Raw genomic sequence first — 26,640 nt, forward strand, 5'->3', positions numbered from 1 at the left:
AAATGCGTAAGACGCCCTCGACATGGGCCTGCTCTTCAAGAATCTTATACTCGAGAGGGGGAAATAAAACAATGTGTACACGGTGAAGGTAACCGTGAACCCCTAGCCACCAAATCCCTGGTAGGAAAAGCAACTGCTTTTGATAATTCGAAGAAAAGAGAGAACTTATTTTGACCTGGAGTGCTTAGATAAGGGTTTTAGGAAGGAGGGGGAATAAACCAAGGCCCCAAATAAAATTAATAATGATCACAACAGCGACAGGTTGTTGATTTTACTACACCACGTCCTGCAACGTGCATTTATGCGCAGCATCTCACGGAATTATACCACCTCGCTGCTAAGAGGGGAAGGCATTTCAGGCCAGGGGAGCCCAGGGGTGGAAGGCATGTTTTCCAGTCGTCACCAGAGTTGGGCTGGAGCTCCAAGCCTAGAGGGTCAGCGCGCCCCTGGGCCTGCGCCCCTGCAAGCTCCCAGCTAACCCCGGACGGACTCTGAGGGGAAGGTGCACTCGCCCCTTCCTGCCACTAGCACCCTGAAGCTGACCGTGGGGCAGGCCTGTCACCAGGGGGAGGCAAGCCCGGGGACTGAGGCACTCGCCTCCACTGCAAAATTTAAGGGACATACTCGAAACTCTAGACACTCGGTACTGAAGGTTAAAGGTGGGCTGGGCGTCCCAGGTGCTGGGAGGACCGCGGGGAGAGATACCTGGGGGCGGGGACGCCTGGTCGCCTGCGCGGGGCGGGGCCGGCGCGCTGGGTCCTCCCGCCCCCGCGTACCGGCAGGGGTCGCGCCAATGCAGCGTCCACGCGAGACGCAGGCGGCGCACCTGCGCTCCGGGGCGGTTGCGGAGGGCGTTGGGAGGAGGCGCCGCGCGGGTGGACGCGCGCACCTCAGCGGCAAGGAGGCCGAGAGCTGAGGGTGAGTGTCGGGACCTCCCCGCCCCTGGTCCCCCGTCTCTAGTCCCTCGCTTGAGCAGTAGCTCCCCGGATTCCGGGGGAGGAGAAAGTGTGCTCCCCCCCCAAAAAAAACAACACGCTCGAGTACGAGCGCTTTCCCTCTAGTGCCAAGTCCACGCGGAAGCCCACCGGGACAAGTTAAACAGAAAGATGCTCTTGGACGTTTTATTTCGGCTGTGCCGTCTTTGAAAGCAGCGGTTTGGGGGACAAATGTTTGGTTTTCTAGTCCTGACCAGTTCACCATTTGTTTGCTCTGTGACTTGGTCAGTGGGGCAGCGGTAACAGAGTGCCACGGACTGGGTGATGGAGGGTTATTTCTCACAGTTCTGGGGGCTGAAAGTCCAATGTCAAGGCTCCATGCAGATTCGGGGTCTGGTGAGAACCTGCTTTCTGGTTCATACACCCCTTTCTTCTTGCTGCGTCCGCACAGGGTGGAAGGGGCAGGGAAGCTCTGGAGCCTGTTTCTAGCGGGCGTTAATTCCACTCAGGACACCTGTGTCCCCAGGCCCTAATCCCCTCCCCTAGGCCCCACCTTGTAACACCAGCACCTGGCTGTTTAGGATTTTACATATGAATTGGGGGGAGGATGCAAAACCTTTAGCTTATATCAATGGCCTAAAGTAAATTGCTGGATTTCACTAAGGCTCAGTTTCCTCATCCAGAAGAAAAAGGATCCTACGTGTACGCATCTCAGAGGGTAGGTGCAGTATTTAAATTGCCAGAACATAGTTAAGTGTTCGATAAACAGCTGAAAGGGATGCAGGGGTTTAGTAGCTCAAAGTGTCTTCGTTTTGCTCTGTCAGAGAAAAAATTGCCCTGGAAAGTTAGAGAAGGAAAACTTCATGCAAGGCTACGGGCTTGGGGAACAGAGGCCAGAACTCAGTCTGAGTGTTACCTGAGGGGCGAAAGTCCCCTTTTGCAGGACTCCAAGCGGGGTTCTTTCCCCCATATCGCCAAGCCAGTCAGGAGACCGACAGGGAGCGTTAACAGCGCAAGCTTTATTCAAGGGTCTCGTAATTGGCCTCGCTACACGGAACAGGAAACGCTCTCCCCCCTCGCTTGGGGTCGACTTTCGCCCCTTGGGTAACCTGAGCTCAACTCTGCTGAAACAAAGGCTGGGAAGGTTTTCCAGGTTTAGGCTGAGACAGTGGAGAAGAGCTGGAGGGTCTTGGGGGAGCAGGTTTTCCATAGAACACATTGAGTTATTTCCGGAGTTTGCAGACCTTTTCTCTGCGTTTGGGCCATCTGTGTTTGCTGGTTTGGTGCTTATGGAAGCTGGCTCCTACCTTTCCAGGACCTGGGAATGGGAGTGCTATCTTCGGTGATGATTACCTTTCAAAGCATGACTCCCAGGTCCTTGTGAAAGACATTTTTGGGTTGTAAAACAGAAAAAAGGCTTTAAAATATATATTCCCCCCCCAAAAAAAAAGACAGAAAAAGAATTTATAATGGAAAGTTTTCTAAAGAAAATGCTTTAAGAAAAGGGCAGTCAGAACCTAGAGCCAGGAAGAGCCTATATCTAAAGGTTAGTCGAGGTCAGAGATATATTAAAGCCATCCTAGTCACCTTATTTTACGCAAACTAGATTTAAAGGATGTCTATATGTCAGTAGTAGTAAGAAAGATGCTATGTCAACCCACTAAACTTTAATTAAAAAAAAAGAAAGATGCTATGATTCATTTAGACCATTCAGTGTTTTTTTTTTTTAGAAAAGGAAATGAAGTAAAATAGTGTAGTGATTGTAAATCTCATTCTAATAGCTTAAAACTGTAACAAGTATAATTGCTTCATTTTCAGTAACTCCATTTAATTGTTCTTTCGAGCCCACACTTTAGTAGGTTGCCCTACAAGTTTTCAGGCACTTTAGGTGGGTGCCCTTTCTACTTCCTCTTCCTTTCCACCTACCCCCCAGTCCAGTTTGCATCCAAGTTTTGGGGGACAGGAGTGAGAGTGCCCTTAGGGTGTCTTTAGGGTGTCCAAGGTTCAGAAAGAGCAGAAGTAAAACCAGTGAATCACTGAGGTAGTAATTAGTAAAAGTTTATAGTGCACACACCAAAAAGACAATTTGCAAACAGGGAGCTCAAACCAAGCCATGAAATGATTGTTCTATTGTTACAAAGCAGCTTTCATGTGAAAAGGCAGTGACTGTTTATTCTTCACCGTGATTAGTTATAATATTAGAATTTTCCTTATAATAGGGAATTGATCGGTGGTTACCTCATATCAATTTTGGAAACAGTTCAAGTTTTGTTTGGGATTTCCAAAGGCGTAAGCAAAAATAAACGACCCAGGTAAACTTAGTCTCGTGAAAGAAGCTAAGTTAAGCTTTGTTCGTATGACTAAACTGGTTTTGTCTGCTCGGGGTTTTCAAGCCTGGTCTCCGTTTGGTTTTCAGTTTTAACAAGGGCCAGGATGTTGAGGGTGACTTGGTTTGCAGGCTCTTTTGGGTCAGACTTCTTTGGCCCTAAGATTTTTCCCTAATCTCTCCAGGGAGTAGTGAAGGAGGTGGGGTGACAGTACACTGAGAAGCTTTGTTTTCCTCTTTGTGCATTATTTCAAGTGTATTGTCTTACCCAAGAAAGGACTAACTGAAAGAACGGGCCTCTAACCTTTTAGGCTTAGGTGTTGCTCTCTCTTTCCTGATACAAAAAAAAAAAGAAAGAAAGAAAAGGAAGGAAGAAAGAAATGAATGGGGTGTGGGACACAAAATTGCACTGAACTGAAAAATTATGGTTAATATTTCAAAATATTACCCGATATACGAACTAGAGAAAAAAGTTCTTGGTCCTGTGCATCAGATGGTTCTTTGTTCTGAAGAAGCAATTAGAAAAACCGTACTTGTACATTATACAGAATTCCAACCTTACGGACATAAATATGGTAGAATGGGTAAGTCTTCCACATCCCACCTCCCGAGAGACAAATACTGTCAAGAGATTGGTGTATATTCTGCCATTTTCCTTCTCGATACATATACTAACGTATTTATATTTTTACGAAAAAGTACACCACATATGCTGTTTTGCATCTGTCCCCTTTTATGATGTATCATCCTTCCACGAAAGTATAGTATTTGTCCTTTTATTTGACACAGATGAGTAGGATTTCATTGAAGGCATTGCCATTATGTATGTAATCAGTCTGTCTCCACTTTCACAAATCTCTTTCAGTTGTAAACCCCTCGATATAGGTTTAAATTTTTAAGAAACTGCTTAAGCTTTCCAAAATGTTTGTGCCATTTAGCACTCCCACCTGTAACTGATGAGATTTCGGCTTCACATCTTCTCAGATATTTGATGCTGCCTGTCTTTTAGCCATTCTATAAAAAAGTTCTAAAAATCTTTGAGCCATTCTAATGTGTGTGTTGAGGTATCTCATTGTGGTTTTACTTTGTATTTCACGGATGGCATATAAGGTTGAGTTTTTCTGGTGCTTTTTAAAAATTTTATTTTATTTTTTTAGAGCAGTTTTAAGTTCACAGAAAAGTGGAGGGGAAAGTATAGAAATTTCCCACATACCCTCTACCCTACACCACACATGCATAGCGTCCCTCATGCCACCTCCCCCACCACAGTGGTACGTTTTTTACGATGGATGAACCTATGTTGACATGTGAAAAAATCATCAAAATCATTCCAAGCCCATTCACAGTTTACGTTAGGGTTCCCTCTTGCTGTATATGCTATGGTTTTGGACAACTGTACGACACATATCCATCATTACATATAGAATAATTTCACTGCCCTAAAAATCCTCTGAGTGTCACCCCTTTTTAACCCACTCCCCATTCCCAGATCTGGCAACCACTGACCTATTTACCGTCTCCACAGTTTTGTCTTTTCCAGAATGTCATAAAGTTGGAATCATACAGTATGCAGCCTTTTCAGATTGGCTTTTTTTTTTTTAATTTTGTAACTTATTTATTTATTTATTTTTATTTGGGTTTTTTAGATTTTTTTTTTTAAATGGGGGGAAGGGGAACAGGATTTTATTAGGGAACAGTGTGTACTTCCGGAACTTTCTTCCAAGTCAAGTTGTTGTCCTTTCAATCTTAGTTGTGGAGGGTGCGGTTCAGCTTCAAGTTGTTGTCCTTTCAGTCTTAGTTGTGGATGGCGCAGCTCAGCTCCAGGTCCAGTTGCTGTTACTAGTTGCAGAGGGCGCAGCCCACCATCCCTTGCAGGAGTCAAACCAGCAACCTTGTGGTTGAGAGGACGCGCTCCAACCAACTGAGCCATCTGGGAGCTCAGCGGCAGCTCAGCTCAAGGTGCCGTGTTCAATCTTAGTTGCAGGGGCCCTGCCCACGATCCCTTGTGGGACTGGAGGAGCTGAACCAGCAACCTTGTGGTTGAGAGCCCACTGGCCCATGTGGGAATCGAACCGGCAGCCTTCGGAGTTAGGAGCATGGAGCTCCAGCCGCCTGAGCCACTGGGCCGGCCCTCAGATTGGCTTCTTAATCATGTGCATTTCAGGTTCTTCCATGTCTTCTAATGGCTTGGTAGCTTATTTCTTTTTTAGCGCTGAATAATATTTCATTGTTTGGATGGACCGCAGTTTGTTTTTTTCATTCACCCTCTGAAGGACGCCTCGCTTGATTGTCCATGCGTTTTGGCAGTTATGAATAAAGCTGCTGTAAACGTCCCTGTGCAGGTTTTCTGTGGACATAAGTTTTGCACTCCTTTGGGTAAATACCAAGGAGCATGTTCCCCAGATCGTATGGTAGGAGTTTGTTTGGTTTTGTAGGAAACCACCAATGTTTCCTAGAAAGTGGCTGCGCCATTTTTCATTCTCACCACCAACGAATGGGAGTTTCTGTTGCTCCACGTCTTTGTCAACATTCGGTGTCAGTGTTTTAGATTCGGCCATTCCGATAGGTGTGTAACGTGCAATCTCGTTTTAATTTGCATTTCCTTGGTGACATATGAGGTAGAGCATTTTTTATATGTGTATTTGTCATCTGTATACCTTCCATGATGCGATGTCTTTGAAGGACAGTCGTCCATTTTTAAAATCGGTTTCCTGTGCGTTTTAACCATCTCTGTATCTTTTCTCCCCAGATTTAATCAATACAATTGACATATGACATTGCATAGGTTTAAGGTGTACACTGTAATGATTTGGTCTATGTATATATGTTGCAAAATGGTTACCAAATACATTTAGTTAACACATGCATCACCTCACATAGTTCCAGTTTTTTTGCGTGTGATAAGAACTGCTAGATTTCCTGTCTTTGCAACTTTTAAAAGCACAGTGCAGTATTACTAACTGTAGTCGCCATGCCGTATGTCACATCCTCAGAATTTAGTAATCATAGAACTGGAAGTTTGTACTTTCTGACCACTTTCACCCATTTCCCCCACCCCTGGCAACCACCGATCTAGGATTTTTTTTTTTTTCCATAGAGTATTTATTTGTGGTGCCAGGCACCTGTAGGCATTTGCAATCTGGGGTCACCTGCATCTGGTGTCAGGGATTGAAATGATTTGGAATTGGGCTGCAGTCCCTGCTGAAGGCCAGTCGCCTCATGTTCATCCTTATTTATAAGGTGAAATCCTGAAAGAATGCCTCCCCTTTCTGGTCCTGATTTTCAGCTGTCTTCCTGGTGCCCCGAGAACTTCAGTCAAGATCCCACAGTTGGTGATAGAGCTGGAAAATGGACCTAGACAGTCAGACTAGGATCCCGGGTTAGGAAAACTCTACTGTGCCACCCACACCAGGAGGGAAGGGCTTTATTTGTTTTGTTTTGATTCCCATTGTGCACCCACATTTGACACGGCACATAGGAGCTATTCAGAAAATAGTCATTAAATATGAGAATGCGTCTGCTCCCATCAGCAGTGTTACTACAGGTAGGTATTTCCAATCTCACAAATTATTGAGTGGCATTTTGGGCTTACAGGTGTGGTGTGATTTTTATGTACTGTTTTGTTTGTTTGGTTGGTGTGTTTTTTGTTTTTTTTGGGTTTTTTTGGTCCAACAGTGATGATTTAGTTATTTTGTATTGTTTCTGAGTTAGTATTTTGATAAGAATTGGGAAAGCTACTGGCCAAAGCTACCTGGCAACTTGCATCAGTAACTTGTTGGTCTTTGTTTTGTGCTTGAAGTTTTGTACATATTGGAAGCTCAATAGATGCTGAATAAATTTAAAAATGTAAGGATAAACAATTTCTCAAAATATTTCAAATGTTTATTGTTGTCATCCTTTAAGCTTGATGAGAAAATTAATTCAAATTGAAGTGATTTACTTGTCTAAAATTTGTATTTTGTTAAATAATCTTAATTTCTTTTTTAAAAAAAATATCTTTACTACCTCTGTAGAGTTGAAGAATGGATTTGTCGGGGTTGAACACACTTATGATTCTTCTGTGGAAGAATTTTATTTTTAAGGTAAGTTGAGCTATTTTGTAGGATTTTCGCGATATCTAAGAGACCATCCCGGGAAAATTCTGACAGCACCATTGCTGCATTTCGATTTATACTGTTGTGTTTTTCTCTGGTCTAGAGCTGAGGGTATCTCTTCCCATTATGAAGAGTCCTCATGGAGTGAAATAATAACACAATGACTCAGAGAGGATAAAAATGTCCAGGAAACGGCTGCTAGCATACATTGAACCTATTCTTTTGGGCCATCTATATCTTTTGTGAAGTGTCTGTTAATATAAAATAGTTAGTTGTTTGCAGAGTTAACATACTCTTAGGATCATTAACAATCTTTTTTTTTTTCCTCCATCTCCTAGAGACGGCAGTTTGTTACTGTAGTTGTGGAAATCATCCTGACGTTACTGTTTGCTGGTGCACTTTTGTTAACACGCAGGTATACTACTATCAAGAAGTCTGGACCGTTCTATTACTCTCCTCAGCCTGTTGATGAGTTGCCTTTATTCCTCAGACCGGTCCCTTTTACTGGTCTGTGGGAACTGGCCTTTGTGCCTTCCAAAAGTGTCGTGGTGAAGGATATCGTTGAAACCGTGAAAAAGGACTTACAATTGGATTTTAAAGGTGAGAAATGAAAGTTTTCCGGGGAAAAACATGTATTATGAAATTGTTTTAGCGAAGGCACATTTATAACCTTTGAACTGCGCGTAATCTTCCAAGTAAAACATTGTAGGATATCCACATAACCAGATGGTAACCTCCTAAGTGTGACATTATGGCCTTTGGTAAACTTGAGAGTTAAATTCACATCCAGTATTTTGTCCCAGAGTTAAAATTCACATCCAGTATTTTGTCCCAGAGCCCACGCAAATAGTATTTTAAAACTAGATGATTGATTTATATTATTCAAAGTTATGATCCACGTCTGTGATACTAAATCTTCTTTGTTTCTGGTTGTGCTGTTTACACCTGGTAAGTATAACTCCAAGGAGGGGTACATGACGGTGCACTCAACGTACCCAAAGGCACAGCATAAGCCCTCATTCTGGGTCTATACTCACTGGTTAGTTATTTCAAATGTCCATATGAAAATGTTGCCTAATTCATACATGAATGCTTTATAGAAGACTCGGGCTGTATAGAATTATTATAAACATTCCCTGTTCTTCACTTACCGTCTCATTCTCAACCCAATTTCTCTCCTGTTTCTCCCAGAAGTAAACATTGTCAGGGGTTTGGTGAGCGTCCCTCTAGTGTCTCTTCTCTCTACACACATATATTTACCCAGTAGGCTAATTTTTTCAATCTTTTTTTGTCTCTCAAAGAATTTGAGAGTCAAGGACATCTCAAAACATTTTTTTTTTCACTGAAGCAGAAGAATGCAAAATCCCAATAATTTTTAAAGTACACAACACAAATTTTCTAATAAATTTAGTTGCTTACAGGCGACTTTGGGATACCCAAAATACTTTATAATTTCCACTCTCATTTCTTCTTTGATGCATCGGAGTTTCAGAAGTGTGTGTAGCTGGACCTCCAAACCTTGGAGATATGTTATTAGCTTTCTGTTGTTGATTTCTATTTTAATTTCCTTGAACCAGAGATTATAATTTTCAGTTGTTTGACATTTTGAGAGTAAATTTGTGGCCAGTTTATGGTATATTTCAATAAATGTTCCATGTGCATTTGTAAAGATAATAATATACTGTAGGTTTTGCTCGTGGTATTCTGTAAATGTTTCCAAGGTCAAGTTGGCTAATCGTCGTGCTTTTCAAATCTTCTGTGTTCTTACTAGCTTTTATCTGCTTATCCTATTAGTTGTTGAGAAAGGTATTAAATTTCCAACTAGGTGTCATTAGTGTTAAAAAAGTTATGTATATTAAAACAATATTACATTTTTATTTTTGCCCATATATTTTGAAATTATTAGGTCATGTGATCTTTCTGTTGAATTGTTTTAAAAAATATTTCTCAGTTCTGGAATTTCCGTGTATCTCTGGTTTTCATAGATTCCAGGACTCTAAAGAAATGTTTCATTTTTCAATGTATTAATCGTATCCACTATAATTACTTTAGAGTCCTGACCAGAAAGTTCTGATATCTGAATTACATGTGTGTATTTTTTTCTCTTAAGTCATTGAGCTCTGTTTTATAAGCATGTCTTTTATATTTTCATTAAATGGCCGATATTGTGATTGAAAAGTATCAGAGGCTCTGGAGAGCACTTCTTTATCCAAAGAAGGTTAAGTTTTCTTCCTGATGGCTGAGTACTGATAGCTCAGTTTGATTCCACCAAAGACTGGTTTTAGGCCTCAGTAAGGACTGATCTGTGTCAATCGTCTCTTTACCCTTGAGGGACACCCCTTGTCTTAGGGCATGGTCATTGCTCTTAGGCCCTTCGGGAAGTTTGGAGTATTTTTGAAGCCCCCTCTACCTTTGTGGGGCTTGAACTCCTTTCTCTGTCTCCCCAGCACTGCCCCGCTGCTGAAATCACTGCTCAGCGTTTTATCCCGCTTCTTGCTGGGTTTTGGGGTCTTATCCTGGCCATGCTCAGGTTAGGAGTTGGCCCATGACTTCAGGGGAATTGACATGCTGGTTTTTAACCTCACTTCTCCGGTATTCTCTTTTCTTTGCAATTTTGCCTCTCCGGACCCAGCCATTTTGGCAGCCTGAACTCTCACCCACCTCTTTTTCTTCGACCCAGTAAAGTCTGCAACTGTTTGCCAATGCTTTCGGGGACAATACCAGGGTGAATAGGGCATTCGCCTTGTGCATTTCCCTTTTTCAAGGCTCATAGCTCCTTACCTCCTGCTCATTTTTGTTGCTTTCAAGCAGTTTTATAGATTTTGTCCATCTGTTCTGCAGTGGGAAAGTTTGGTCTTGTACAAGCCACTCTGTCATAACTGGAAATCTTATATGAGAATTTTTAAATTTTTCTGCTGTTATTTCCAAGTTTTTTCCATTATATTCAGAGCATAACATCTTTAAGATGTGTTTTCCTTAGACTTTATTGATGTTCTTTTGTGTGTCTTAATACATGATTAACTTTGATAAAAATTCCTTATGTGCTATGTAATGATGTATGTTCTGAGTGGTCGTGGACTAGACCCCATTTAGGTATTTATCGGATTTTCTTGCTCTCACCTGCTTCCTGGGCCTCAGCTGATCGTTTAACAACTCAGCTTGCTGAGACCCCTTAGGCCAAAGAATGGGCTTCCATCATTTCCACTGTATTGGGAGTCAGAGGAGCTCAAATGGCCAAGTCTGACCTATCCTGACACATTGAGATTCTGATTTCCCCAGTGATTCCCGGGAGGGGCCAGGGAACAAAATCCAGAATTCAGGGGCGTTAACACTTCACGGGGCAACAAGTTGATGAGTGAAGACAGAGATGGGAAGGCTATAACAGATAGATCTCGGGCTGCTCTTCCCACAAACAGACTCTTTTAAGATGCAGTGTTTCCAAAGCCAGCCTCTGAGAGACTTCTTGTTATATGCTTTGTTAGGCTAGTTCAAGCTTCATAACGTGTTTGAAGCTTGTTGTGCTTTCCCTTCTTTCATACCTCACTTTCCCAGGAGGAGGGCACCTCGGGTTAAATTTCACCCTTGCAGAAGCAGCCAGGTGAGTACTTCCTTGAGATTTGTGCCCTAGGTACCTCCCCTGCCTGCCTCATCCTCGTCCCGGCATTACACTTTCCTTTCCCCCTCACTCTTGATACCCTGGGATTCCTTAAACACTTAGCGAGGTACTGACACGTCAAGTTCCCTCTGGGAGAAGTGCCATCAGCGAGACAGGAGACAAAGAGGTTCCTCGCGTGGCAATAATTTGGCAGTCATCCATGGACAGAAGTGCCTTTGTGGGAACTTTGCAATCCATTCAGGAGCCTGCAGAAGCCCTGGTGGAGCCCAAGACCGAGGAAGGTGGCAGACTCACTTACTGTGATCCCAGCCACACGCCCAGAAGTGCCCTGTCCCCCTCTGGACTCAGTGATTGTCCTGTTTGGCCTTGGTCCTGCCATCACCATCGTTGGCCACGGACCCGGGAGGAGTCACACCCGCCCGAGCCTCAGATAATGGGCCCGCTGACCTTGGTTCATGCTGTGGACCCTTTAGTGACTGGTGACCCGGCCCTGGCCCCTCTCAGCTGTGGACAGGCAGGGACCCTGCCCACCCAGGGACCTACTGGGGGCGACACCCTCCTGTGCACCTGACAGGTTTGCCTACCTCAGTGTGACTTCAGATCCTGAAGGGGCCCTGGAACCTGGCTCTAGCCCTTCTCAGTCATGGTCCAGGAACAGTCCTGCCCACCCAGCAACCCATCCAGGGACCCAGTGGGAATTCTAGGGACCCAGCAGGGGCCGCATCTGTCCAGACACCTGGTAAGAGGCAAGCCACTAAGCATGTGGCGGCTAAGACATCCCTACTTTTTGCCCTCCCTTTCAAACAACGAGTTGGGCATCCATCCATGAACAAAGTGCCTCTGGGAGTTCTGGAATCCAGAAAAAGACACCGAGGGACCTGATAGGAGTGTTGCCCACGTGTGCATCTGGTCACAGGCCAGCCGACCTCAGTGTGGCTGTGGAACCAGCAGCGACAGCAAACCTGCCCCAGACGCTCCCGGCTGTGGCTGGGGGAGAAGTCAGAGTGCTGATTTCAGTCAATTCCCACAGACGAGAGAGAATCTGTAGAAGTACAGCCCAGCGGAGGGGAGATTCCAGCATGCCACTGGGGAAACAAACAAACATACAAACAAAAAACAAGTTTAGATGCAACAGAGAGGGTAAGACACTTTACCAGTGCTGCCTGTCCCATCCCCCAAAGCGACACAGCGAGGGACTGAACTGTCCAATGCTTAACTGTCCCTTAGGGGCAAGGAGAGCAGTGAGCGCCCGGCTGCCTCGCTGTATGGGATGCTGCTGGAGAAACCTGTTTCTCTCCGGCAGCACGCAGAGCGAATACGGATGTGGGACCTCCGTGACTGGGGACAGAGAGGAGATCAGGGAAGCGGCAGATAAGGGACGTGGTTCCTGCTGATGCACTCAGGACTTCAGCAGCAAGTCTGCCCGTTAGGCTCTGGGGAAACTCACTGAGCATCTCCGTACCAGGTCTGCAGGCACCTCCGCATGGCGTGTCCACAGCCCACACCCCCTCCCATGCTGCAGTGTTCCTTGTGGGGTGGCGGAAATGAGTTCGGGATATAGGGTGCTGTTTGAAAAGCAGACCAGGACCTGTTGGCAACGGGGAAGCCACAACCTTGTTTCTGGAAAACAACAGGTTTCGAGCAGCCCCCCAGTGAGTGGTGAGAACCAGAGAAAACACAAAAGCTTAAGAATGCTGCCACAGGAAGGAGCCAGGTGCAGGGCAGGTACATAAATACCAAGTCAGAGAGAACCCCAGATGGGACAGTGTACCCCGTCTAAGAGCAACTCGTAAAGATCCGAGGTGGCTGCTACTTTCAATGAGAAAGTAGTGATGCAAAACCAGAAGGAACACAAAGGATCAAAACATCCCGTCATCACAGAAAGATGATCTTTCGAAAACAGCTCGCAGGCGTGGAATCTTATGATCTAGCAGATAAAGAATAGCTGTTTTGAGGAAACTAAATGAGATACAAGAAAACACACAGTTCAACAGGAAAAAAAAATCACAGGAACAAAAGGAGAAATTTAGCAAAGACATAGAAATAATATAAAAGAACCAAACAGAAACTCTGGAGATGAAGAATTCAATTAATGAATGCAATCAAAAAATGCAAGAGAGTGCATCGGCAGCAGGGTGGGCCAAAAGGAAGACAAAACCAATGAGCTGGCGGGCAGGGATTTTGAAATAACCCAATCAGAGATGATGAACAGAGAAAAAGAATGAAAAAGAATGAAGATAGCCTCTGTGATCTATGGAATTCCATCAAACATACACATACTAGAATAATCAGAGTTCCGAAGGAGAAGACAGAAGGGAGCAGAAATCTTAGTAACAAGCATACATGAAGTCTCAGAGAGAGAAAAAACTGAGGGTTGCTAGATGGGAGGGGGTGGGGATGTGGGACCAGCAGGTTGAGGGGATTAGAAAGCACAAATTGGTGTTCACAATATTGCCACGGGGATACGAAAGGCAGTTTGAGGGATATAATAATGTTGTAAAGATTTTGTAAGGTATCCAGTGGACACTTGTCTTACTAGGGAGACCACTTCATCGACGGGGTAGGTGCCTGACCACTGCAGTGCACACCTGAAGCTGAATAATAACTGAGTACCAACTATAATTTTATATATGTATATTCACAGGATATGGAGTACAGCATAGGGAATCAAGTCAGTAGAATTGTAACAGCTATATACGATGTCAGAGGGGCAGTAGATTTGGGGAAGGGGGGTTATCACTTTGTGAGGGGTGTACATGTCTAACTGGTACATTTTTTTGCACACCTGAAACTAATAAAAACAATAAAAAAGAAACCTTCGTTGAACCCCACTGATAAGGTTGGCATTGTCCCAGCTTCCCACAGAACCCTGGGGTTTTCTTTGCAGCGGTCATCACACCTAACAGTCATTGGTGTGATGGTTTAATATGTATCTTTCCCACTGACTGAGAGCTCCAGGAGGCGAGCGGTTTTATCCCTGCATCCCCAATGCCCAGCCCAGGTCCTGGCGTAGAGCAGGCACAAGTAAATATTTACTGGATGAATATATATATATATAAAAAATGCATGAGCTGCAAGTTGCAATACCATTTGTTTTTGAAAAACACAAACACACACAAAGATATCCTGATCTACTCTATTTTCAATGTGTTTCTACTTAGTAATGGAAATTGACTTTTAAAACTAATATCAAATACCCTTTTCTTTTTCTCCCATTGTCTCTTATGTACATTAAATTCAAGTATTGTATATTTTCCTGAGTATTTTTCAAATAAATTCATTTTCATTTCTTTTAAAAAAAGGAATGCATGGAACTTCACTTCCACCTACTGGCTATTAAAGCCTTTAATATCCTTTTTACATCAAAAATACATTTATTCCCAAGAAAAATGTTTAATGTATAGAAATGTATATGTAGGTATTTAAATGACTAAGTATTTTATCTTAGGAGGATGCAAATGATGCCACATTTAAAAATTTTTAATTAGGTCAAATTTAATTTAGGCTAAATTCATTAATGGATCGCCTCAAATAATTGACACATAATTGCCTCAAATATTAAAACTATAAAGTTGTTTTGTTCCTCAACTTCTGTGTATTTTTATTTAGATATTGGAGATTCCCATGGTGAATAGATTGCATAGATCAATTTTGTTGTTATTTCCCTTCAAGGTGGAAATTGCAAAACACAGTTGGAAGCATCCCTCTTCCTTAATTTTACTTCATTATGTAGTTAGTATAATAAGGAATTATAGTTAAACTTGTGCTAAAACTGTTAAAACTCCTAAAAAATTGTGTGCACTCTAAATACCTAATTAGTTTATTATGCCAATGTTTGAGCGACAGTGCTTTGAAATTTGTAATATTTTGGTAGCCTTTTATCCATGTAAAGTGTTTTTTCCATTTTATAAATAGGGAGGACTGTCAAGACCTTTTGCCTTTATGTGGTCAACTCGCACATTAGATTTCTCTCTCTCTACAGTTCAAGGCTTTTCTTCAGAAAGAGAATTTGAAGATTACGTGGAGCAAAAGAATAACACTAAACGCGTATTGGTTGCTTTCGTTTTTGACCATGAGTTCAAAAATAGCGATGATCCCCTGCCACTCAAGGTACGCACCTTTTACGTAGAAACGTCCTCACTGTACTTCTCGTTTCCAGAGATCTCATGAAGCAGAGGTGTGATGATTCCGTTTTATAAGTGGGGAGACTGTCACTTACCAGAGTCAGATTGCTTGTACGCAGCAGCGCAGGGATGCAAACCCAAATCCCATGCGCGTGAGTGCCTGTGCATTTATTTAGCCCGTGCTTTGTGCTGATGGGGAAAGAACTGAACTCACTCTTACCAGCCCTTCTGTGTGTCAGTGAGAACCCAAGGAAGCACCGATGGCTGAGGGTTACCTTTGCTGCTGCATCTGGCGTGGCAGCTGTCTCCAGCTGTGCACGTGATGCGATGGTGAGCTAAACAGATCTCCTACGTCCAAAGACTATCTGTGATGCAGGAGGTACATCTTCACTAGCCTGGATCACAGCTGGAAAACGTTCCTCTCTCTTTCAAATGACTCTCTTAATTTCTTTCCTGAGTCTGAATCTAGAAAATCGTGCTAAGGCTTAGCCAGGCTGAATCACATTTAGGACTTCTGCAGACACCGAGGAAGATTATGGTAACAGCCCCCAAGAAGGAGAGACAAGGGCAGTGCTTTGAACTTGGCGTCTCTGGTGTTAGGAGTATAACCAAAATGTGGTGGTATAGATACGTGCGTGGAGCCCAAATTCTGCATCTCGGTTACAGATGGTTGTCAACTCCATGAAAAGAAGGACAAACACGGGGTTGTACGTAGGGTGGTGGGAGTCTTTTCATTCTGTCCCTTCTCTCCCCACCCCTTTCATAGATGTCAGCTCCCCTCAAGTGACTGACTCCACGTATAGCCCATGTTCACTCAACAGTGAATATACGAGGTCTGACAATTAAGTTCGTGAACCCACCCTAGAAAAAGTGCTACCTACCTCATTGCTGAGTATCACTACGGTCACCTTCGAAGGACTCCCCTTGGGAAGCTATGCACCGACGCCAGTGCCTAATCCACCCTTCAAAGCAATTTTGGAACTCTTTTTCTGGAATGGCCATCAGAGCTGTCGTTGTATTACTCTTGATGTCCTGAATGTCATCAAAATGTCTTCCTTTCAATATTTTCTGTATCTTCAAGTAAAGAAAGAAGTCACTGGGGGCCAGCTCAGGTGAGTAGGGAGGGTGTTCCAATACAGTTATTTGTTTACTGGCTAAAAACTCCCTCACAGACAGTGCCCTGTGAGCTGGTGCATTGTCGTGATTCAACAGCCATGAATTGTTGGCGAAAAGTTCAGGTCGTCCAACTTTTCACGCAGCCTTTTCAGCACTTCCAAATAGTAAACTTGGTGAACTGTTTGTCCAGCTGGTACAAATTCACAATGAATAATCACTCTGATCTCACAAAAGGTTAGCGACATCGTTGCAACAAGTTCACGCACTTGATTGTTAGACCTCGTATTTTTCCTCAACTAGAATTTGAGCTCCTTGAGTAACAAGGGCTACGTCTTAATCCTTGGACATGTAATAGGTGCCTAAAACTTTTGATAATTGAATATATGAATGTTTATCTTTATTTGTGACATCTGCCCTTCCCTCCTGATCTTACTGACTCTTCTGGTGTGACCCTTCTGACTTCTGGCAACTCTTAATCTCTTAATTAATCTCTTAATTAACTATTGCTGTTGTAAAGCTATGTAAAGATGTTTAGGCCCATCGCACCTCGCTTGACGGTTCCCCAATCCTCTAGAATTAGTATTATCTTTCATGTAATAATTACGTAACACGCCACATTAATATTTTAACACATTCCTCTTCTGTCCTCAGGTAGGATTCTTTTGTACGTTACAAGCACGTTTAGGAGAGGAACAGATTTTCCTTCCAGAACACTTACCTGATAATGGAAAGAGAAGCGAATAATGCCTTTTGATGTATTTCATTTCCACATGCATGCCGACCGTCTGTTTAGGGAAAAATACGGCCCCAACCTTCAGCGGCCTTACAACCACTTTGCTCTCACTTGCTGATGTTCACACTCCACTTTCGTGCTTCTCAGTCTGCCTCCAAATCACATATTTGCAATCACGTATTTGTACTTTAACTTCCTTGTGTTTCTCACCCTTGCTGAGTTATTTTTTTGTTTATAGGTATTGTTTGTTTCTTATTGCTCTTGTAGGTAAAATATTCTCTGCGTTTAAGTCGTTTTCAGAAGAACAAGTATGGGATATATGTCCAACCCCGAAGCGGGGAGACAGATGTTCTCTTTCCAGCTTCTCCTTTAATGGGATCCAGAAAGGTGCACGACTCAAGTTGGGGTCATCCTGGTGAGCAGATCTTGAACTACACTTATTTGAATGATCCTCGTTGTATAATAAGAGCCATCGCATAGTTATATTTCTTCAACCTTGTGATGAAAATTATTTATTTTTAACTGACTATGCTGGTGATTTTTTTCTTTTCATTTAAAATTTTCCGTGCCCAAAAACCCGTATGAAAACTCCCATATGTTGGAACAGTGTGTTTTTATCCTTTCCGGATCATTATCATTCTGTAGCCTCTTACTTTCGTGTAGATTTACTTATGAAATTTTCACTTTGATGATGTGCTGTACTGATTTCCAGGTACTGACACAGACTGAATACTTGTAACTGTGTGGTATTCTGTTGGGCTGATGAACAGGTTTTAATATAGCTATGGTAATTTAAAACGTACTACACAAACCACCATTAAAAAGTCTCCAATGTGGAGCTCAGCTTTTACCAACAATAAAGCAGACTAAACCCTGAGGAAATTATTCAATAACAGAAACAAGCTGTAATCCCTTAGCGTATTTCTTAAACATTTGAAATAACCTATGTCTTAAAGATGGTAAATGAATGATAAAAGTATAAAGTATAATTTGACAGAAAAATTATACAGTCTCTAAAAATAAAAGTGCATTTTGAGATATGAACTACATATTCATCAGCACAAAACTAGGGCAGACATCCAAATATGAAAATATTTGCTACGCTACGGTGGTAGGATTGTGTATCATACGATTGTTATTTTCTCCAAAAAATATCATGGATCATTGTTTCAGTCTTAAAATTTTAAATGCAGTCATGTCTTTGCCAGCTTACATTCATTACTGCATTATGAACTTAGCCTGGGGCTTTACTTTCTAAGGGTGAGACTGGTAAAAAGAAACTCAGAAAGCTGGACAATGGTAAGAGTTGCCAGGGATGTGAGTTTATAGAAACCCAAATGCACTGTGGGAGGGAGGGTGCACGAGCTGTTGCAGCCGTTCTGGGGAGCAGTCTGGCAATGGTGGGTGTCTTAGTCTGTTTGGGCTGCAATGACAAAATACCATAGACTGGGTCGTTTGTAAATAACCAATCGATTTCTCATAGTTCTGGAGACTAGGAAGTCCAAAGTCAGGGGGCTGGCTTGCACAGTCATGTTGTGGTGATGGCCCCCTCCCTGGTCCATGTTCTGTGCCTTTCTGCTGTGCCTTTGTGTGGTAGAAGAGGCTCGGGGGTCTCCCTGCAACCTCCATGGTAAGGCACTAATGCCATATATGAGGGTTCCACTCGCATGACTTAAGCACCTCCCAGAGGCCCCACCTATTAACACCGTCACCTTTGGGGGTTAGGATTTCAATATATGAATTTTGGGGGGACACAAACATTCAGACCCCAGCAATAGGCACATGAACAATATAGTCCTCACACAATGCAACCTGTAGGTGATGTGTCATAGAAATGTACCCTTGAAACCTAAATAATTTTACTAGCCAATGTCACCCCAATAAATTCAATGAAAAGATCTCAATACAGATCAATAGCTGAACAGATACAATCAATTTTGATGATGGAGAACATTAACTGTGAATCCCAATAAAGCAAAATGTTATTCTTCCAAAAGATAAAAAAAGAGACTCGGTTCCTGAGTATAAACCCTAAAAAAATCGGTTACAGGTTCACAAGAACGCTTCTGACATTGTTGTTTGTGGTGAGAAAGAGTAGGAGGCAACTGATTAGAAAGACTGGACTAGATGTACGCATAGCAGCGTCTTAAAATCGTGGAACTGAGGGAATAAAGTTTATAACTCAATTTCATTTACGTAAAATATATGCAAGCAAAATGCTAGTCTAGATTTTAGAAGAACGCATGCAAACATAAGGTGCCATAGAAGACAATTATAGGGAGACTCTGAAAGGTGGAGACAAGAAGCCAGACCAGCTAGGACCTCCGGATCCAAGGGACATGATGGTGCTAAATTTCCTGGTTCCCTTCTTGCTTCGTATCTCCCAGACTTGAAGCTGAAGAAGCCAGCCACCTAGAAAGGTCAACAGGTTCACACCGGGAACTCCAACAAAAGTCTACATAGGACCAGGAAAGGGACAGCCAGCAAGACAGACAACTTTTAGACAAAACCACTCTACACCAGCCAGCGTGCTAGGACAGTGGTGAACCCGTCCCCACCCATGGCAGCAAAAGACAAGCGTGGAGTTTAGACTCCTACGTTTGTGAAGCTATAATGAAGTGCCTCAACATAGCCAGCTGTCAAGAAGATTAATCAGGGAGTTGGGACATTCATTCCTACCGACTTCTAATAAGACCCCCTAGTATCAAGTATCAGTGGAGACCACGAGGGGAGTCAGGCAGTAAAATAAATTACTGCTGCCTAATCAAGCTCAGTGATTCCATATTGATATAAAGAAATGACAAATTAAATGAATGGGAACGGACAAATAACATACAGAAGAATTTCAAATAATATATGTAGCTACGCCCCATGATAACTGAATTCAATATAGAGGGAAAAAAATCACATTGGGGAAAAACTGGTGAAACCCAAATAAGTTTGTATAAATTAGTAATTGTATTGTACCAATGTTAATCTGTTAGTTTTGACAAATGTACCCTGGAAATGTAAGAGGTAATATTAGGGAAGCTCGCCGCAGGGTGTACAGCAATATTTCTCAATCTTTTTTTCATCGTTGCCCTTCTAAGGAAACTTTGTAGACATTTTTTTCTCCTCACTGCTCGTTCCCCGAAAGAAATTTTAGTACGCCTGATATGCTCTGCGGCCCGTTAGAGCTGCAATACAGCCCCCTGTTGGCAATGCATGGTATATATAACTATTAAAATTCAATACTTCTGTTACTGTGAATGACATTATTTAAAAAATTGAAAGGAAAAAATATTTAAAAGGCAAAATTCAGAGGGGAGAACATATGGCACGATTCACATTTAAAATGTATAACGGACTTGTAGAGATTAATAGAAAAATCAGTTTTTAGATGTCATGGCAGTGCCAAATTTCTACAAAAGTTTGTAAGTGCTTGCTCTTTATTTGGTGAGAAAGTATTTGCATCCTGTCACAGGTCCTAGGGTCACACTTAGTGGCACTGCTTTAGCAGATGTCAGTTTGTAGAGCTCACTCAGTATGAGCTTCATTTAATTTTTCAAATGGCAGGGGTACAGAATCGAAGTCTTCACCGATCCAATAATCAATGCAGTTGTCGTGCAATGGGTTGAAATTGCAGAAAGCAGCTCTATACTTACACTCAATATTTTACTTCTGGGACTTCAGATGCTTTTACTAAGTATTTATTATGCATGTGTGTGGGGAAACCAGGATAGCTGCCCCGTGAAATGTAGACTGCCTGCAAGCCTCAGTACAGCGTGAGCTGCGTTGTTTATCTTTGACACACATTCATTTCCTTTTGGTTTGTTCAGCTTAGCTACTCCTGGTTCCATCGCACTCAGCGGTCCTTGTGTTCTTTTTTAGGGTACATCACGAAAGGGTTCCTGCTTATACAACACGCCCTGGACAGAGCCATCATGAAGTACCATAATCACAGCGCCGCAGAGCAGCTGTTCAAAGATGTCAGCGTTTTCATTCAGAGTTTCCCACAAGAAATATATTACAACGATTCCTTCTTTAAGTTTTTTGGTTTTTTCGTCCCTTTAGTCTTCTTAATGATCTTCTCTATGAATCATTTCACCCTCGTTCAATCCATTGTGTGGGAAAAGGAAAACCGATTGAAGGTACGTCTGCTTTCCCTGCCGTAGGTGGAGCTCTGCAGAAAAGGTTGGGTCCATAGGGCAGATTTTGGCGGGAGGGTTGGGTGATTTCTACCCACCCAGCACTGGTGGACGGCTGTGTTTCCATAGCAGCCAAGAAGTGAGCACTTACATGGCTTGGCAGTTTTTAACAGTTTTGTTGTTCTTTGAATTCTTGGCTTCTTTTTTAGTTTTATTTCTAAAAGACAACTTCACAAGAATATCGCAGATAGAATTTAAATGACAAATGCCCTAAGACCCCTACAAACTACAAAGAAATAATCAGTTGGGCTTGTGGAACTGTGTCTCAATGAATTTAGATAAAATTCAGTTTCAAGATTCTGTGACTATATCACCAATTTCTGATCTCCGAATTTTTTTTTTCCTAAATGACCTTTTATACCCCTTCCAGAACTGTGTCTTGGTGAAGAGCAAGAAAACCTAAATACCTTTCCTTCCAGCCAAAACGAATGGCTGATTTTGAAATTTCCTTTATGATCATGTTTCCTCTGACTGTAACGCCTCTCTCTCTTTTCTGACTGATGAACACGGGAAATTTACCTCCCTCCGCTTTTATAGCTGCCATCCATCTCCTGTCTCCAACTCTATTTAATTCTCCATTATAAATGAACACTTTTTCTTAAGGTCCCCAGAATGTGATACGCCAAGATTCACCATGTTGTTTAAAATAGTCTTTAGTTTTCATGTAAAATTGTTTTCATTGATGTGTAACATGCGTACACGCAGAAAAGGGCTCACATCACAAGTGTATGTGTCTTCATCCATTCAGGCTGCTGTAATAACAATTCCACAAATTGGGTAGCTTTTCAACATATGAATTTTGAGGGGACACAAATAATTCAAACTATCGTAGTGTAGTTGAGTGGATTTTTCATGAAGAAAGTAAGCCCATTTTATATGACCCTGTTAAGAAATAAAATTCCCAATACGAGAAGGCTGCCTAATTTCCAATATTGTGAGTTAATTGTATCTATTCTTGAACTTGATAGAGTGGAATTTTGCATGGCATTATGTTATGTCTGTGCAATTCATTCTGCCAAGTGTGTAGCTGTAGTTCATTTATAGTCAATGAGTTCCGTGCGTTTTTAAGATGCCGTAGTAGGACTGTCAGTATCCATTTTGGAGCTCTGATGTTGCATACATGTTATGACTGTTTCACCTTCGTGGTAAATTGACCCTCTTTTCGACACACAATGTCTTTCTTTGTCTCCTGTTAACAGTTTTGACTGAAGTCTACTTTGTCTGCTATTAGTACAGCTACCCTAGCTCCCTTTCGGTTACCACTTGCATGGAATACCTTCTTTTTCCATATTTTCACTTCAACCTATTTGTGTCTTTGGATCTAAAGTGGGTGTCAGCAACACTCAGACACCTTAACCTAAGTGATGTTTGTAAAACACTATACTTGAAAATTGCAGAATACACATATTTTCAAGTTATACCGGCTACACCAGATACTTGAAGTAAGAGAGAGTATGTTCTCTTATCAAAATGGAATTAAATTATAGATTTAACAAATTTAATACATCTAGGGAAAAGCAAATCTTTGGAAGTAGACCGACCATAAGTTGTCATAAAACAAGTCTCAATAAACTTAAAAACACTGACATAAAGTACATTTTTCTGGTAATAGTGGATAGAAAATTAAGACGCAATTACAGTATGATATCTAGGAAAACTCCAGTATTTTGGTAACTAAACAACAAACTTTAAACAAGCAATGGATTCAAGAATAAATTACAAAGGGATTAGAAAGTATTTCAACCTGGATAACAGTGAAAATACAACTCCTCAAAAATGCTGATGTACAACAAGCTTTGGGGTAAATTTATTGCTTTTCAATGACTCTTCCTAAAAATGAAGACAGGTAATCAGTGAGCTTAGCATCTTGCTTAAGAAGGTGTAAAAAGAACAATTTAAAAGAAGGAAAGAAGGAAGGGAGAGAAGGAAAGAGAGAAAGAAAGAAAATGTTTATTTTTTTATTGAGGTATAATTCACATGTAATGTAATATTAGTTTCAGGTGGAGAAAGAAATGATTCAATAGTCGTGTACATTATGAAACAATCACCATCAATCTGATTAGTATTCATCACCGTATGTAGTTACAGCAATTTTTGTTTCTTGTGATGGGGACTTTTAGGATCTCTCCAGCAATGTTCAAATATACGATATCGTATTGTTAACTATAGTCACCATGCTGTACATTACATTCCTGTGACTTATTTATTTTATAACTGGAAGTTTGTACCTTTTTGACCCCTTCACTCATTTTGCCCACCCCACCACCCTTCTCCTGCCTCTGGCAACCACCCGTCTGTTCTCTCCCTATGAGCTTGTTTTTGTTGTGTGTTTCTTTTTTTAGATTCCACACACAAGTGGGGTCATCTGGAATTTCTTTTTGTGTCACTTACTTAGCATAGTGCTCTTAAGATCCATCAAATTGAGAGGAAGTCAGAGGTTTCCCCCACACGCCCCACAAAGGCGCAGACTCCCCGGTAATCTGCATCCCCCTCCAAAGTGGGACATTTGTTCCAAGTGGCGAACTTACGTCGACACAGCAAAATCATTCATAGTCCGTAGTTCCAGTTAGGGTTCACTGTGGGGGTTGTGCACTCCTTCAGTACCTCCTGGAAGAGGACATCATAAACAGAAAGGGGATGTTAATCTAAGTGATTTATGGTTTTATTTAAGTGGGGTTTTTTTGTTTGTTTGTTTTTATGTCTGAACAATATCTGATTCTGGGCACATCCTCGCTGAGCTTATAAGCCTCACAGCACTGCCACGCACTCGCTGAAGAATTTTCATCAAGTCTCTCTGCGTTCTGAGCCTTGATTTCCTCCTCCGCAAAGTGGGCACGACGACGTGGTGGAATCCATTTGGGTTGTAGTGTACATTCACCCGGAGAAAGCTTGTGAGTGCCTCTTGTATCGTTGTGCAGCTCTGCATATGTGGTTTGTGTTGCCGTCCCCACAGGAGTACCAGCTCATGATTGGACTCAGTAATTGGAAGCTCTGGGCGGCCTATTTCTTCACATTCCTCACGTTTTATTCCGTCGTCATCTTGCTGATGTGCCTCGTTTTCTTTGCCAAGGCAAGTGTCTGAGTGCAGCTGGGCTAGAAGGAGGAGAGCAGAGACGTGGGGGGCTGGAGGGGGGTTGGGTGGCCTCGTGCAGGGGACGCGTGCCTGCTCTCGTATCTCCGCCAGCTACACGTTAACCCTCGATGTGGGGGTCTTCCGGAGTCAGCCACTCGTTTACTCTCCGTCTCCCTGAGAGTGTCGTCAGTGTCACTCGGCCTGTTAAAATATTGGCACCTGTTTTCATTGCTCCTCTTTTGTTTTTGCGGTGACACCGCTTGGCGCGTGACGACTCAACCCGCTTCCGGATTGTTTTGCTAGGTGAAACCTGTGCCCATCATCCAGTACAGCGACCCATCTCTGGTCTTTGTGTTTTTGCTGTGTTTCGCCATCGCCACCATCTTCTTCAGCTTCATGGTCAGCACGTTTTTCAGTAAAGGTGAGTCTGAAACACCTCCGGGGAAAGATTCCAGCGACTAAAGGAGGATGCTTTTCGGAAGCTCCCTCTGAACGCTCGTTACCACCTCCTTGGTAGCCTGTTTACTGAAAAGACAAGTGTCCCATGCATGTGAAAGGATTTGAAAGGGAACGAAGAGAGCCTTAGAATGAATAGGGCAGAGTAAACGTGAAGAAAAGGTAAAAACCGAAGTTAGAGCCTATTTGCGTGTTCTTTCTAACCTTGAGCTGCTATGGTGTCTGTTTACCCATTTACCAGGAAGCACTGAGATTGAGACGACTTCTATGTATTCTGTTAGACAGACTGAAGTCTGCTGGTATCTGACGATGGTAATGTAGTTCGTGAAGAGGAAGAAAACAACAAAATCGCTTGACTGAAAGAAAGGGTCCTTGTACTTCATGAATAGATCCTTATTGTGTGTCTGCTGTGTGTTTGAAATACACTGCCTGTCCCGCATAGATCTCACGTTGACCTTGGGGACATGAATATCATATGCACAGAAAAAGACTTCACAGGATATGCAGAGAGCAATGAAAATTAATGCAGCACAGTGTGCGCATGAAAAAAGGATTCAAATACTCCAACTTCAGATTGAAGTTGAGATAAACCTAAGAATGCTTGCTGTAGAGGTTAGTTTTTAAACGTTATTGAAAGATTGGAAGATTGCAATAGGAAGTCAAATGAAAGGATTCGTTCATTCGTTCATTCATTCATTCATTCATTCATTCATTCATTCATTCAGATCTTTGTGCCGGCACAGTATCTAATATACAAAGGCACATAAAAATTGTTCCCTTGCCATTTGAGGGCCAACAGCAGCCACACCAACAGCAGGCATGACCAAATAGCTCTATTTCATTTTTATTTTATTTTCTCAGTACATTTTCATGGGTACTATTAGTTGATCGGGCCCCACAAGGCACAGGATCATACACACAACCTACAAACAGCCAAAAAAAGAAATAATAATAATGTGGTAAAGGTGAGCTGTGTGTCAGTATGAGGCAGAATGTGATATGCCAAAGAGAAAAATAAGCAGACAACGATACCAGTGTTTTCTATTTTGGGCCTTATGGCAGAGTAGCCATTCTGAATATTTTCTGTGTGTCGTCCAGTACATAGTGGGTGTAAGACTGTCACTATGGTACATATTGAAAATGGAATGGCCCTCGGGTTTGTGAGTGTCCTACCTGACCATGTCCAGCCCCTGTGGAAGTGGTTGTACGGAGTCACAGGCCCACTGCAAGAGGGTAAACATGCCTATTCATCTATATCCTAACCAAACTTTAGTGTTGTCACACTTTCGTTTGTGACTCACTGGAGACATGAAAATGTTACCTAATGGCAATTTATATCTGCATTTTCCCAATTACGAACAAAGCTGCATATGTGTTACTAGTGTGAATCATATGTGTTTCCTTTTCCATAAAATCTGTTAACTGCATTCTTTGATAATTATTGATTTGCAGTTCTTTATATGCAGAGGGTGCCAAAAAAAATGTACCCACATTTTAAGAAAGGAAAAAAAACTATTAAAATGATAATACTGAATGTATACTGATAATCAAAGATGAATACATGTCACGCTGGACTTCTGCAATTGCAAGAGGTGCTCAGAGTGGTTCCCATCAGCGTCCAGACACTTCTGATGATGGTGAACTACTGCTGGAGCAACGTTGACCAAAGTGTCCACTTGTATATATTTTTTGGCACCCCCGGTATTCCTGCTACCTAACTTTTGTTAGTTGAAAATGTATTGCATAACTTCTCCCCGTTTGGAGCTTTCAGCTCTTCTTATGGTGTCTTTTATAGTGACTAATTTTAATGTGATAAAAATTTACCCGTCTTTCCCTTCATAGTTTGTGATATTAAATATTTCAATAAAGAATCAGTTTCTACTCCACGGTCATGAGGTTGTATTCCTATGCTCTGTATGGGGATTGGTTTTTTTCACATGTGGTATGATGTAGCAAATTAATGTTTTTCCTAAACATACA

At 42.2% G+C, this 26,640-nt stretch overlaps 1 protein-coding gene across 1 annotated transcript in view; it reads left to right on the top strand.

The window, feature by feature from the left end:
* Positions 1 to 785: 785 nt before the first annotated feature.
* The window catches only part of LOC117019688 (ATP-binding cassette sub-family A member 3), a 69,462-nt gene continuing 43,607 nt past the window's right edge, over positions 786 to 26,640 (top strand). The window contains exons 1-8 of the mRNA XM_033101751.1: positions 786 to 918; positions 7,275 to 7,343; positions 7,694 to 7,955; positions 14,954 to 15,081; positions 17,212 to 17,359; positions 20,815 to 21,074; positions 24,085 to 24,201; positions 24,508 to 24,625. Coding sequence (XP_032957642.1) covers positions 7,284 to 7,343; positions 7,694 to 7,955; positions 14,954 to 15,081; positions 17,212 to 17,359; positions 20,815 to 21,074; positions 24,085 to 24,201; positions 24,508 to 24,625 — 1,093 coding nt within the window. The 5' untranslated portion in view covers positions 786 to 918; positions 7,275 to 7,283. The remainder of the gene's footprint in view (positions 919 to 7,274; positions 7,344 to 7,693; positions 7,956 to 14,953; positions 15,082 to 17,211; positions 17,360 to 20,814; positions 21,075 to 24,084; positions 24,202 to 24,507; positions 24,626 to 26,640) is intronic.

The sequence above is a fragment of the Rhinolophus ferrumequinum genome, assembly GCF_004115265.2.
Source record: "Rhinolophus ferrumequinum isolate MPI-CBG mRhiFer1 chromosome 15 unlocalized genomic scaffold, mRhiFer1_v1.p scaffold_54_arrow_ctg1_1, whole genome shotgun sequence".
In the NCBI taxonomy this organism is placed as follows: domain Eukaryota; kingdom Metazoa; phylum Chordata; class Mammalia; order Chiroptera; family Rhinolophidae; genus Rhinolophus; species Rhinolophus ferrumequinum.